The following is a 15,013-nucleotide window of genomic DNA, read 5'->3' on the forward strand; positions in this document are numbered from 1 at the left end:
AACTTCATAGAAGAGGTCAAATTTGGAGTATAATTTAAAACGAACTCTCACAATAAAGGGAATGTATATAAATTAGAAAGAGGGTATAGAATAATCACTTCAATGATGCTCCATATATATATATGATCATTCCTAATTAAGTTTCCATTTATTTTTTCTCAATGAACTTATTCCATACAACTCCTTTTCCAAATTACAGTGGGTGGTCAATGTGGATGACTGATACAATCTAAAGTTGTCTGATATATTCAGATTCATATATAGTGGTCGGTTCTCCATATTAGCCATCCTTAAAAGTGATGACTCAACCTAATTAAGATGCCTAAGATAAATTAGGGAAGAAAGATTAATTAGGCAATTTGGACCGATCGAGCAGGTTAGGTGCATGGTTAATTAGTGGGTAGTAGTGAAATATCAATTATCGTTGATAATTAATAAACTCGAGTCAAAGTCTTTATTAGTGGGGAGTGAAACATTAACTAACGTTGATAACGAGTCTTTATGTGCTTATGCTTTGCCTTTATTATTTAAGTAGTGAACTCTAGCTTTATTGACTCAACAGTAGGCAGAGATAATATCCATTCTTTTGTAGGTCTGAGTCTTTTATTATTATTATTATTAGATAAATAAATTACAAAAGGATCGTTTGACTCTCGCACTTGCCTTAGATTTAGGGATATGGCTCGTAATCGGATCTCGTGCTGCATGAGGAAATTAAAAACACTCCAAATCAAAAGGACTCTGCTAAGTGCTAAGTTAACGCTGTGTTAGGCCGAAAGGGTTGCTTGATGCATGTCTTCTTTTTCTTCATTCTTGAATAATTTTTTAAAAACTTTTAAAGAAGACAAGTGTAAACGAGTACACTTGAAAATGCAATACGATTTCTATTAACTTTGGTGATTGAGGTGAGAGTTTTTATTGTTCAACACCAAGATGGGATGGGCATAGGGAAAGAATAGAAGCATATATTTGATTATTTATTTCATGCATACCCCACTTGACTCAACTCAGGGATAGACATACAGCTCAATTGTTAGAGCTGAGTTGAGCTCCACTTTTACAATTGGTTGTATTATGAGTTGAGAACATCTAGTTTTTAATTGCATTGTCTTGAATTGAATTTGAACTGAATAAGAAAAAGGACCGAGGCTTGAAATTCAATATGGATCATTTTCACCTCATAAGAAGTACAAGATTGCCTTGGCTTGAGATTCGATTCGAGCATCACAGATTAGCTATTAAGAATGGAAGAATAGAATATGATTTGTGATGGTATGACTAAAGAATAATTCATTAAGATTTGTAGCAATTTAGTTACTTTTTTTTTTTTTGCATGTAAAGCACATTAAATGGTTCTCATAAGCTCCATTGCAAAGCGGATATCCTTTCCGGGAAGTGGTGGTATAAACAAGATCCGACTCCATTTACAAAACCGATAGCGATATGCCACCGTTACGCGACGACACAGAAACCCGAGCGATTTGTGATGACTGGAAAAGGATGCGATCTGAGGCCGTCGGATTCAGAACTCCCGGGGATCTACGAAGATGGACGGCGGGGGTGGCGCTTTCGTCCAGTCGCCGAGCGCCCCGTAGCCGTACTCTTCTGCGAGCCTCTTGACGCACCACACGTCCTCGGAGCAAGATAGCCTACTCCAGAAAGGGATCCCCCGGCGGAGCGGGTCGCACTCCGCCACCTCCGCTGCAATCACCCGGCACTCGGCGGCCCCCCTCGCCATGTTGTGCATGTGACGACACAGCACCCGCACATGCTCTGCGGCAGCTGGTCCCTCCCCGCAGATCCCGTACACCATGTACATCCCGAACGGGCGGAATAAGTCCGGCACCGACGGGATCCGCAGCCAAGGCAGAGCGCGGTCCACCGCCCGGCTCGCCCGCGCCAGCCCCTTCCGCCACCGTCCTGCCCCCCGCACCTCCATCCGGAACACCTCCTTCGAGTTCCACAAGCTCACCACAGCCCACGACGCCGGTGGGTCCGCCAGGAAAGGCGCCGCCCCCAGCCACCGCGCCGCGGCAGGACATCCCGAGGGGACGGCGAGGAACGTCCCCAGAGAGAGCGGGTTCGCAAGCACCGCGTCGATGTCGCGAGGGAAGAACTCGGTGGCGCTGAAGCGGCGGCGGTAGAGCTCCTCGGCGTCTGCGAGAGGGAGACGCAGCACGGCGACGCGCCGCGTGAGGGGGAGGCGGTGGGCGAATACAGGATGCACGAGGATAGCCGGCGTGCGGAACTTGGAGTAGCCGCACCGGCCTGTGAAGAGACGGAGCGACGCCTCGTTGTCTTTCTCCGTTGCCATGTAAGCGTACTCCGCTCCCTTCGCCTTAAACCACTCCTCCATTCGCTGGACCAGATTAAGCGCGATCCCCCGCCGTCTAGTTAACAGTCGATTATGCCGCTTAATGACGCATGTATAACGATGAGTATTGAAGAGGCAGTTGTAACAGTTACGTTACCGGTGGGGAGGGGAGACGCGTAGGCCGAGAAGGTAGGCGACCTTCGCGTAGATGGAGACGGTGTGGTGTTTCGCGCAGGAAGTTAAGGAAGGATGGTTGTTCAGGTTCTTGGTGGCGCCGCAGGCCACAGTTTTGATGCACCCGCGGACCAGACCAACGATCTCCCTCTGCGGGCCACGGATCAGCTCCGCCACCTGAATTCCCGAAATTAAAATTTTATTAATTAATCAACTAATGCATCAGAAAGAAACATAAAATTGAAGTATCAAATCGATAAGGAGTGTGGGGTACGGACGAGCATGAGGGAGGGAGGAGAGTGGCGGACGCGGTAGAGAGGGTCGCCAAGGAGATCGGTAAAGAGCGACATGGCACCGGAGCTGGTCCCGACGTCGCACAACCTCTCCACCGCCTCCGCGCCTTCCCGGTCGCGGCCAGCATCGTACTCCCTGATAACCACTCCCGGCTCCGGCACCTCCTCCGGCGACGCCGCCACCAGGTTATCCATGTGTCCCTTCACTTCCCTGTTTGACGCAAAACAGAGACAAAGTTAACTCGTGGCTCTTTTTCTCCTTGCACTTCTGATCTATCTCCTGCGGCATACTTGGCACATATATATACATATATGGCTGGAGGATTCTCTCTATAAAATATCAATTAGAATCTTCTCGTCCTTGCATAAATTATATATACAGAGGAAGCGAGGTTGAGGTTTGAGAATGGAAATGGCGGCTATGGCTGCTTTCGCAGGCGGATTCTCTCCCTCTCCGGCGTAGCCCCCACCTACTTACTTCCTCTCCCTCCCTAATTAATTAATTAACCGACAGGCAATATCGGAGAAGATAAGAAACAAATACGACAGCATGTGAAGATGCACACGAATCATTATTACTATCACGATGCGGATCCTATTAATGACAGGCGGACGGCAAGAGGGAGGGGAAAAGATGGGGGCGATGCACAGAGCAATTAACACGGCGCCACGCGTTGCGCGGCGATGGGACTTGTGCATCACGACTGGCGCCACGTCGCCGGCGGGGGCGGCGGTGAACGGCCTCACATCATTATGGACGGCGGAGGGGGGCATCTCATCTCCCGTTCCCGTCGCCGCAGTTAATTGTTAGGCGAGCGACTCGATCGGCCGGCGACAGCGGTGGCCCGCCAGACGAAGACAGAGATCGAGTTGGTTCAGGGCGTATTGGCCAGGAATATGAGTCCCACTTACATACGCCAATGGGAAGGCGGTGAGGAAGGGTGGAGCTAGTGGCCTGGGAGTTGTTAAATGTTAGTTGAGGTGGATTGGGAGAATTAATTAGGGTGAAGGTGAAATCTTACAGATAACGGACAATGATTTAAGTCGAGTTAGGATTTTTTTTATTTAAGATTTAATTGGTGAAATATCTAGTTACTTTACTTATTATAGTGCAGGCAGGATCCATTCCATATATTCACTACCTATTTATGGTTAAAAGTGGACATTCAGTTTTCTTCAGGTCATATCTAAAAATATGGTGTCGAATTTATGTCGTCCTTATTCTAAATGGAGAATATATATGACTCATCTTTTTATCTACCATTCTAAAAAATTAAAAAATAAAAAAAAACAATTGTACAATTGACTCGATATGACCTTGCTATTGGAGTTAGGAAAAGAGAATGAATATGATTAATAATTCGAAGGTGGCGCTGGGATTGCCAATTAATATGAGTAGGTTGATCATCCTAGTAATTGCGATTTGATACATTTGATTACAACTAATTGTGCAGGTCGGTTGTATCGATGCGGAATTTGCATCGGTTTTACGTTTTAATTGATGATTACGCATGGCGTACAATAGTGTCGATAGTTACGGGCATTGAAGACTAATAGTTTTCCGAACAATGACATAATAACAATCAATTATATATCTATCTAGCTACTCCACCATATTTTTCATGGAAATTAAGAAAGAATTAAAAATCATTCATTTCTTGTAAAATAAAATAATATTATATATCATCGATCGGCAAATTATCGGCTGAGTTTATCTTTTAGGTAAATAAATTTGTGACTCTTTCGTAATCATTGGTACATCTCATATAACGTTGCCTTGAGATTATAAAAAGTTAATTAATTGTATTTGATTTGACGTCACATTGCATTCGATACTAATTTTAATTAATAATAAACTTTTATTATTTATTTTCTCCTGATTATATAATAATAATAATAATAATAATAATAATAATAATAATAATAATAATAATAGAGCATGCATGCATCATTAAAGACAATAGGAATGGAGTGAGAGGATTGCCCCCAGGACTAGTCACTTGATTAGAACTTCTTAATTATATATCCATCGTCGATCATCTATCTTAACTTAATTATTAGATATATAATAATATATTACACCAATGGAATTTGAGTGCCTGACAAATCAGTATTCCCTTGTCGTATTATGGCTTGGATAAGCAGATGATGGCACTTCATTTTCCACTGCAACAATGCATGATAAAAACTTTACAACTAATTGCTATCAATTAGCCTTTAATTTATTTATTTATATATTGCCATGATCATAAATCACTGCCTTGCTTAGCTTACAATTCTGAATGGTACATGGCAGCTGCTTTCATATATATCTTATGCCTCTTAATTTTGATTTAACATTAGATTGGCCCTTCTTTCATTTGACATATAACTTTCTTTAATTACGAGAAGTACTTATTTGATATATAAATTAATTAAGAATGATATAACTTTACAAGAAGTAGTAGTTATTTGATAGGTTAAGAATGGGATTACCAAAAAAAGAAGCAATATAATCAACTTAAGGAATTTTATGAGGAAATCTATTACTTAACAACCAAAGTCAATGATTCGATATGATCAATCTCGAACGTTTGAATAATCTCACCCGTTGATTAATAGTATATACGTACTTTGACAGTCATTAATTACATATACTTAAGCAATTAGATTATTATTTAATTTGTCAAACTTATTTAAATATTACAAATTAAAAAGAATTAAGCTTTCGACAGAATTAAACTCACTCTGTAAAAGTTGCCTCGCGCGGTAATAATTTTGTCCATACATCCTTTAATGAGTTCAAAGGCATGCATGCATGGACCACCAAAGAGGCAAAGCAAAGTCAAAAAGTTCATGGTGACCTGCTGAACATCTAACTACATATGGTCACGCATGCATGTGTCGTTGTCTCTCTCATAGATAGGCATAGCTAAATGGAAGACGATCGATCGAGGTGCCTACAGCAGTTAGTTAGAGTTAGAGTTTGGAAGGCACCTGCACCTTAGTTATGAACCCCGGCCCTTAATTACGTACGCTTGGCTTGGCAATTGCCAATTGGGCATGCCGTGCCAATATGCCATGGCATATTAATTATATATAATAAAATGATCACTAATTGTAAAATTATAGTTTTAATTCTCATGCGTTTGAGGTTGAGTATATTAATTAATTATAATATATATGGAAGTGCGTGGAAGACAGACCACAAGGAAAACCCACAGATTCCGCTAGCTGCTGTGTCCTAAAGGAAAGGAATTATATGTTAATATTAATTAATTGCAGGGCACTGCAGGTGGACAGATCTAGGAGACGATGCGTGGGGTGTGGTCGTGACAGTGGCTGTGGCAGTCCTCCTCGTTGTGGAGCCATTCGGCTGGCTTCTTATGGATGGAAATATTGGGCGGCCTGCCTCCATCACATTTCAGCGATCGATCTCACCAGTCAAACCAAACTGACTTGGATATATATATATATATATATATATATCCACATCCTTATCCTCTCGTCATCCTATGCACACCTGCACGCTGATGCTCTCTCTTCCCTCTTCCTTGCCATCATTGCCCAACCAGAAGGATGGTTCTTATTTTTTGTCACCTAGCTAGCTACTATATATACATCTGCAGGTTGGTCCACTTGCTCCATAAGGCTTAATTGGATTCTTTAATCGTAGTAAAACTAAGGAGGGCAACCTGTAGTTTTGGTTTTTTAATTTAAAGACTGTAGGCTCGCTCGCTCTTGTTTTGGCTCTGCTCAGGAATCTCCTGTTTGTAGCAGATGACCTGGGGCCTGGGGGCAGGGTCTTTTCAGAGCATATAATATATCTTTGACTGATCTGGACCATCTTGGTCTTTCTTTTAAACGAGCGAGCGATAATGGTTTAGAACAAACAAACAATAAATAATTTCATGTCATTAATTCAATAGTAGATGACTGGGAAATTAAGATGATAATCGATCAAATTTATCACTATCGTATTTGATATATTTAATAATTAGCTAGCCTATTATGAATGATAAGTTTTTATTATATACTTGCTCGTGTGTTTGTCATTCTTAACTAACTAACTAGCTCATGAATGAATCACCATAACATATCCGTTCGCTAATATAATTGTAATCATTCTCACGGGAAATTGATACTTGACTTGTTCGTACACGCATTTTATACTTGTGGTTGGGGGCCCCGCTGCAAATGCTCGAAGAGAAAAAAAAAAGAAAAAGAAAAAAAGAGCAGTCAGTTCGACGAGAGATCGCCGGTACAGGGCGGCCAGTACCTCTCCTGCCGACGCCTTCGGATAGGTCAGTGACGATGACGTCGACTGCGGGAGGAGATGAATGAGACGACATGCAGGCAAGAAGCCCACGCTTGAGAATTTATTTTATGAAAAGATAATAAATATTGATATGTTATCGAGTATGAAGTTGTAGTTATCTCAAATTGCGAACGACCGAAACCAGGCGGTCTATTTTTTGGCAAAAGATATTTAGTAATTATGACCAGGTGGAATGAAAGAGACTAGATGAGTCCGAGGCCCAAATACATAATAAAATCTAATTTATTAAAGAAACACGCGAATAAAGAAACACCCTGCAGACTGGCAAACACTTTTTTAACTATATACACACAGGATATAAACCTTTGAATTCCTTTGCCAGCACATAACAGTTTTCTTTAACGGAGAAGATGCATTGAAGGGCCCATAATTCTTCCACCTAACTGATGACAAAATTACATTTTTGCATGCTAAAAGTTATAGTTTGATCATTGTACATGGATGAATGGGGGTAGTAACTGAAAACAAAACAAAATAATATATATATATAGCAGAAACGGAGACTACGTTGATGGATGCAATAACAACTTTGCACTACTTGTCCACATTATCTCTGATCCACTTTGTTGCCACCCATTTCTCTCCTTTGATCACAGGGCAGCTGCCATGAAGTGATGTCTGCAAAAGCACAGGAGTCAAATCAGTACACGGATTATATGGTAAACCGATATAAAAAAAAGACAAATGCTTCTTACAAAGAGGCCAAAATTACAATTCTACGGTAAACCAATAATGAAAAAAAAAACTATGAACTGAAAGAATAAGCATTGCAATATGCGCCCAAGTTCGTTCCCTTCCGTGTTCATCTTGTCTCATACTCCGATGCCACAGATTAACATCAAATTCGTTTATCTTTCAAATTGTTCGTGGCATATGAGATCCCATAGACAAAGTTCTGGAATACTTTAAGATTTCTGTACTGATGCTACTTACAATGCCTACCTACTGGTAAGAAAATGCTTCGCAAAATCCCAAACATACAAAAGACAGTCCCTTCTTTTATATTTTATTGATATGCAACAACATCAGAGAATGGGGCCGTGCATTTTGATCACCTGAGAATTCTAAAAAAAAAAAGGAATCTTCATGGATTTACACCCCTTTCTTGTTCACTTACACTGTGCTTGTACTTACCATTTGGAAACAACTCTAAATTGATTTTTTTATTAGATTTAATTAGAGTGGAAGATGTAAAAAGTAAAGAAAGGGAAGGAAAATCTAGTACATGTATTAAAAATTAATTTAATTGGACTAAATATTAGTAATGAAATAGTTTATAAAGTTCAATGGAGGAGGGTAAAATCTACGCAGACACCTCAATTAGTTGTAATCAACACCTTGACTAAACAATGATGATTTTGTCATTTTTGCTACAAGCATGTCTTAAGGCTGCATTTGTTTTGAGCCGCTGCAATCTACTACAATTAATAATTTCTTTCGTCATGCAATTAATTATACTGGTCACAATTACAAATGATTGTACTAGTGCCAATCACAAATGATAGAAGCGCCAAATATTATATGACTTACCGAGTCAATTGTACCATTTAGAAAAAGAGAATAGAACAGGAGTCCATCTCCTTGGCGAGGTTTCACCTTCAAACCAATGCATTTCTCATAGTCATAGCCAATGTCCATATTTAATCCATTCTGTTAGTACATTAAAAGTTTCAAGATCAAATAAGCCATATATTAAATGGAAAATGACAACAATGATATTCAAGTCAAGGCAACATCCTCACTAGTTACCTCATAAGGAAACATGGTTTCTCCTCCTTCATCCACATCTGACAAATATAATAAAAAGGAAGCTACCTGAAAAATTTGTGAACCATGACAATAGAGTTTGTTTACTGGGCATTCAACTAAAATCTTGATAAATTTTTTACTTTCAAATAATAGTCATCACAGTGAAGCATAAAGTTCAAATATCAAATCCAGAAGCCTTCTAATCACAAGCAAACATACTGCAACTAGAATATTGGCATTTTTTTACCTCACATATATAAAGTGCCAAGATGCATGATCTAAGTCATCTCTAGTTAATGTGGCATTCTAGCATTGCAATAAGTATGAAGTAAAGCAGAGAATGCATTATCCCTTCAGGTTCATTCATATTTTCATGAAAATTGAAATTGCCAAAAACTCAAATAGTATAGGTGTTGTACATAACAAACTCTGACATTTAGCAAAATCCGTTTAACTTTTGAATAGAACTAGCAACTCACATCATGACATGTTAATCATGTTATAAGTAGGTCATGTTGTGTCAATTTAAAATCATATAAATAATTAAAATTTATCAACTTTTTTTGACAAAAAAATTTACGAGGTAACATCATGTAATGTAAAAGGTTAGTAACGTTTTTTAAACTAAACAATTTGTTTAGTAAATGTGCTGAATCAAATAATTGTGTCATGCTGTGTTGTATCATTTTTTTTTCCTATGTCAACCATGTTTTGTGACAAGTCAAATCTGGAAGTTTTGGTGTTGTGTCCAACATTGTAGCCCAGTTTTGAATATAAGGAACTAAAGGATATTTCCTTTCAAGTTGTCCTCTCTCTCTCTCTCTCTCTCTCTCTCTCTCTCTCTATATATATATATATATATATATATATATATACACAGACTAGATACTTATCTCAATCAATTATTCATGCAAAACACACTGATTGATGGTCTAACTTTAGTTTTATTTATTTGTAATATTTATAATAATCCGAATCTAATTTTTCAAAAATCCTATTACATAGGTTCTCTCATTATTTTAGGCATTTGAGCAATAATACAAAATTTTCTATTTTAGAGATTATCTTCTCTCTTGCGAGATCAACAACTGAGGCACGTTTCCCTGTGAGGTTATTAGTAAGGTTATTGATTGGTGCATAGGACCTATTATGGTATTGGTGCTATATCAAGTGGTCTAAGTACCCAACTTCACTCAGGTAGGTATAGGGCACAAAAAAATTCTAAATCTAAAAATACTAATCTGGAAGTAAACCTGTCACACCTAATAAGCAAAACATGAGCTAGATACCACAATAGTGAAACCCAAAAGAAAATACCACATGTAGACGAAAAAAAACTTTCGATAGAGCACATAAGTGATTATATCTTCAACCTCAAATCAATACATTGACAAAGAGATAGGAAAGAGAGACATCCTAAGAAGAAATATCTCTAAGTGGATTTTCCCCTGAAGCACTGCTTACATACAGCAGTATGCAGTAGGTTGAAGAAAAAAGAAACACGAGAATGAGATGAACAATGTAGCTCAACTCTTTATTGGAAGTAGCAAAAGGAGACAACATGGCATTTTCTCTGTTCAGGTTTGGCTTGAGGTTTGCTGAAATAAAGAAAAAAACGGAACATGGACTCTTAACAACATGACCTGAAGAAAGCGTGGAGGCAAAGTGTTTTGCTTCCACCAGAAAGTAAGAGGCTCTCAAGATTTAATCAAATGTGTGTTAGACAAGGATGCCAACTGGTTAAGGGAGCTCTTTGGACGTCAACCTCTTGGAGGCCTTCCCGGATTATAGGAGTAATGAGTGGGAGATTTGAGCATAAAAAGGTGGATGTCTTCCTATGAAGAAGTTAAAAGCAGAAGAGAAATGTTCATAGGAAGATGGTTGGCAAGCATAAAATCAATAAATAAAGAAACAAATTCATATCAGAAAGACAAAATAGATCTAGAAGGGATACCCTAATACCGTGTAAAGTTTGGAGAAATTGAATATTCTGCTTATTGATTATGAGATACGACTCATGATAAAACCCTGAACCTGGCAGTGTCACTGTGGAACTAAACCCATTATACCTAATAACTTATTAATTCTAAATACTCTAAAAATTTTATTCTACTTTTAGTATTTCTAGCATACCTAGTCTAATTTTGTTTGAGTTTTATAAGACCAAGAGATGGTAAAGGCTTCAAAAAGAGGATCCCTCTCTGTATTTTCATCATTCAAGTAATAATACAAAATGTTCTATTTCAGACATTATATTCAATCTCTAAATATCACTGAGGCAGACAACCTCATGACATCAAGGCATGTGGTGTTGTTGTGTCATCCTTACTCTTAGTATGATAAGAGAATAGTTGATAAAAGCATAATATTGAGTAAGCCAAATTTCATTTGTTCAATATGCAGCCAAATGTTATCAGGTTCGAGTTTAAATGTAGCATTCTAGGTATCCCAAAATTTACCTCTCCCATGTGATTTTAGTTTATTATGAGTATATTGTCTTTATTTGGTTTACAAGCTATACCAAGAACATACATAGTAATTATATAGTAGTATTAACAAAACCATAAAGTTTATCAATACTTATCCTTCTGTCCACTGCTCTAACTTCCTTCAATGTGGCAAATCAGATATTTACCTTTGCTTTAAAGGGCAAATATATGAAGAATATATAACACATATTCCTGATCAGATTCTTAATGAAATTATCAACAAAGATTGTTCCACAACATGAGCAGGCTACTTACTCTTTGGCTTTTCTGTGGCCCATATTCAGCAGGGTTGAATGCATCATAGTGACAAGCATACCTCTGCCCTATCTCATACCGAAGGACGTTAAATGCCTGCAATAAGATGGGCAACAATTACTAACAAACAGCACGTGTTACACTCAAAATTGACAAGCAATACTTTTTCTAAAGATATTAGAAATGAACCAGTGGTGGAAAATTTTTTCACAATGCTATTATTATGTTTCTACAGTTCGCATTTATAGACTTATGGACAATTATTAGCCCAACTATTTGTTGTTTATTCAAGTTCTTGGGATGCAATTACAAGAGCTGAGTATGCAGTTGAGGCATTTGAATTTCTCTTTTCTTCCTATGAACTTGATGATACATTCCCTTCGCCAAGACTCAAATTCTCAGACTACTAAAGACCAACAATGCTCTATAAGTTGCTTACTTGAATATACTCAACTTGAATAAAACTTGCCATATCAAAATCAAACATTTTGAACTTATTGTACAGTGTTGAAGTATTCAAACAATACCTCTCCGTGCTCTCTTGGAATCATTGTAGCTCTAGCAATCTTCTCCTCAATTTGACGCAAGACTCCACTTGAATCTTCAGATGCACTCAAAAATGTGCCAGAACTGTTGCCATCAGTAAAGAATAACAAATTTTTGCAGTGGATGACAAGTAAAAAAATCCATCTCTCAGAAAACAGTGTACTACATCAGAAATATGACCTATATTGCACTTTATGCTGTAAATTACCTTTGACGTAAACTTCATACATAATAAATAGATTCATTACTAGTTAACAATAAAGCTCCATGTTTCAAAAGGAAACTACTAAAAAGGCAATTTTATTCCTAACAAACTGAATAAAACATACCCATTTCAACAGTCATTCTTTATTAGCAAGTAATTTCTCTGTGTTTATCAAAAATAAAACTTGCACACACACAATCTCACTAGCATTAAGTTTATAAACTTTATCATCCAACAGTAGGCATGCATTTTGAATTCCACCAAAATCAAAATCTCTGGAAAAGACACCTTGTTCTTATTCCTTGAGTATTCTCCTCAGTCTCTCCCTTCCGTAAAGCCAAAGTCGATGGCCTAAGCCTAGACTTAGCCTTCTTTATAATTGTCTGGCATTCTTCTTCCGTGGCAAAACTTGGAAAGTACAATGCACGAGGTCTCCAGCTCAAAACCTGCAAGAAGAATTAATATCAATTACCTTATGGCCCATTAAAGAAAGGAACACATTCTGTTGTTAGGCTAAGCATCATTCAACTTATTGAATGCTAATTCAAAAATCTAACATGCTTTCTGGAAAAACAGCAAATTTGTAGAAAGGTGGATATCTCAGTACAATGAAACTCACACCATTTAGAAACTCTGGTTAAGAAAGTTAAAGTGTACTAGGAAGCAGATGAGCTTCCATTTATATTTCTGCTTCAAAATGATGACACGCTCAAGGCAAGGTAAAACGAAATGACACTACCAACTCAATCAATTCACCATGGATCCTACAACCACATCAAGTATGCTGATAATACCTGTTTCTTCTTATCAATAGTGCCAATTGCGAAACAGGATTCGTGCTCGCTTATGTTAACGTATAAATAGATAAGCATAAGCGCATATCTTTTTGATGACAAACTCCTCGGAATCATCAAATTTTATGTAATCACACACAGCTATAACTAATTTTTAAAGAACCAGCAGCCAAAATAACCAAATCTTACTCCTGACAAATCAAATCCAATTGAAGTCCTTATTAATTATTACTGGAAAAGAAAACTATGCAGCAAATTTCCTCGATTTCCTCTCATGAACGAATTCAAATTTCCAACAAAATTCAGGTAAAAATTTCAAGATCTACTTTATGAATCCAATACAAAAGGGAAAATTTTACATGCGACACAGCAAAATCCAGGTAAAAAGTTCAAGATCTACTCTATAAATCCAATACAACGGGGAAATTTTTACATGAGACACTAACCTGGAAAGGTATCGCAGACGTAGTGAGTTCACCGGTTTCCCCGCTAGGCATGGCCGGCCACTTCGCCTCGTCATCGTCGAGCCCTAGCAGCTTCGAACGGCGCACGTGGTCAAACTGTACGACTGAGACAGTGATGTTTGGATCGAGTAACAGATCGAAGGGCACGCTAGGGTTGAACGTAGAAATATACCAACCTGAGAGGCGGGTGAAGCGATGAGAGTGGATGACCCGAGGAGACCGGCGAGGAAGAAGAAAGCGCAGAAGAAAAGGGCAGCTGGCAGGCCAATTTTTTCGCGAGCCAAGCGAGGTAAGAAGGGCAACCTTGGCGCCCTGTTTCCTTTCATGGCCGATTGGAGAAGCGGCATCTGAGCGACGGAGCGACAGAATGCGAGACCGAGACAAGGAAAGTCCAACGAAATCTACTGGGCAATATTTACTATGCCCTAGGATTTTAACTTAATTTTTAATATGCCCCCTGAAGAGTTTACTAATGTTAAAAAAATTACTTTATTTTAACCATATTTTTAGAAAGTAGTTTAGTAGTAGTTTAAAGGATAAAATAAATATTTTAATTTTTAAAACGTGTGTTAACAATAAAAACTAAATATTTAAAGCTAAATTAATACTTATGAAAACTATGAAAAAATTTTATTTTATAATTTCTTTGCTAATTTTATCATCGTCCATAATGAGAATATAATTATTGGATAAAAAAATTACAAGCGATCAATTAGTCATAAAATTAAAAAAATATATGATGAGAACAAATGGAATTAATGTCATTCATATAATAAATACAACGTCTAAATATTGAAAATAAAGAACCAACGGGTTTTTGATATATATATTTCAATTCAATGGAACTTTTTCCACAGAGTTGCAATTCAAACTTATCATTCATTCCTTAATTTTCATCAATTAGCCTCTATTAGAAAAAATGATATGAAAAAAAATGATAAAAAATGATATGAAATACATTAGCCAGGATAAATTGAAAAGCGAAAAAAATGATATGAAATACATTAGCACCTGGGGTTATTATGCATGATAAAAGGTGAAACGAACTTCTTAGCTAATGAGATAAAAGGTGAAAAATTTATAAAAAATTTTCATGAGATACATTAAGTTTGAAATGGAGCAAGATCATTCGAAGATGGAAATCACATGCTAGCCATCATGTCTGGCAATCTATTTTAGGATAGCGCACCTAGTTTTGATGATTGATGTAGCTTTTTCACTTTGGCTCACGTGCCACAGCCGTGGAATATATATTATGGGCTGCGTATTTTAATAATATATAATATTTTTCTTGACGAAGTTAAAATAAGATCAATTATAATTTTTTCATTTACTTTTATATAGTCATAAAATTGACAATATAAAATTTGAAATAATAAATTTTACCTTTTATGAACTACGCGAACATGCTA

General features: G+C 37.7%; 2 protein-coding genes across 2 annotated transcripts; both read right to left on the reverse strand.

The window, feature by feature from the left end:
* Positions 1-1,275: 1,275 nt before the first annotated feature.
* Positions 1,276-3,256, reverse strand: LOC141834716 (putative N-acetyltransferase HLS1). The gene is made up of 3 exons (XM_074722063.1): positions 2,767-3,256; positions 2,472-2,665; positions 1,276-2,390 (listed from the first exon to the last, which is right to left on the reverse strand). Exons 1-3 carry the CDS (start codon positions 2,974-2,976, stop codon positions 1,523-1,525), a joined length of 1,272 nt encoding a protein of 423 aa, XP_074578164.1. The 5' UTR covers positions 2,977-3,256; the 3' UTR covers positions 1,276-1,522.
* Positions 3,257-7,348: 4,092 nt separating this feature from the next.
* LOC141834726 (putative prolyl 4-hydroxylase 9) lies at positions 7,349-13,967 on the reverse strand. The gene is made up of 8 exons (XM_074722074.1): positions 13,778-13,967; positions 13,584-13,697; positions 12,632-12,789; positions 12,120-12,222; positions 11,593-11,688; positions 8,849-8,914; positions 8,630-8,749; positions 7,349-7,717 (listed from the first exon to the last, which is right to left on the reverse strand). Exons 1-8 carry the CDS (start codon positions 13,946-13,948, stop codon positions 7,634-7,636), a joined length of 912 nt encoding a protein of 303 aa, XP_074578175.1. The 5' UTR covers positions 13,949-13,967; the 3' UTR covers positions 7,349-7,633.
* Between the last annotated feature and the right edge of the window lie 1,046 nt (positions 13,968-15,013).

This window comes from Curcuma longa, chromosome 1 (genome assembly GCF_044706935.1).
Source record: "Curcuma longa cultivar G26 ecotype Majalengka, Jawa Barat chromosome 1, ITB_CL_G26_1.1, whole genome shotgun sequence".
Classification (NCBI taxonomy): domain Eukaryota; kingdom Viridiplantae; phylum Streptophyta; class Magnoliopsida; order Zingiberales; family Zingiberaceae; genus Curcuma; species Curcuma longa.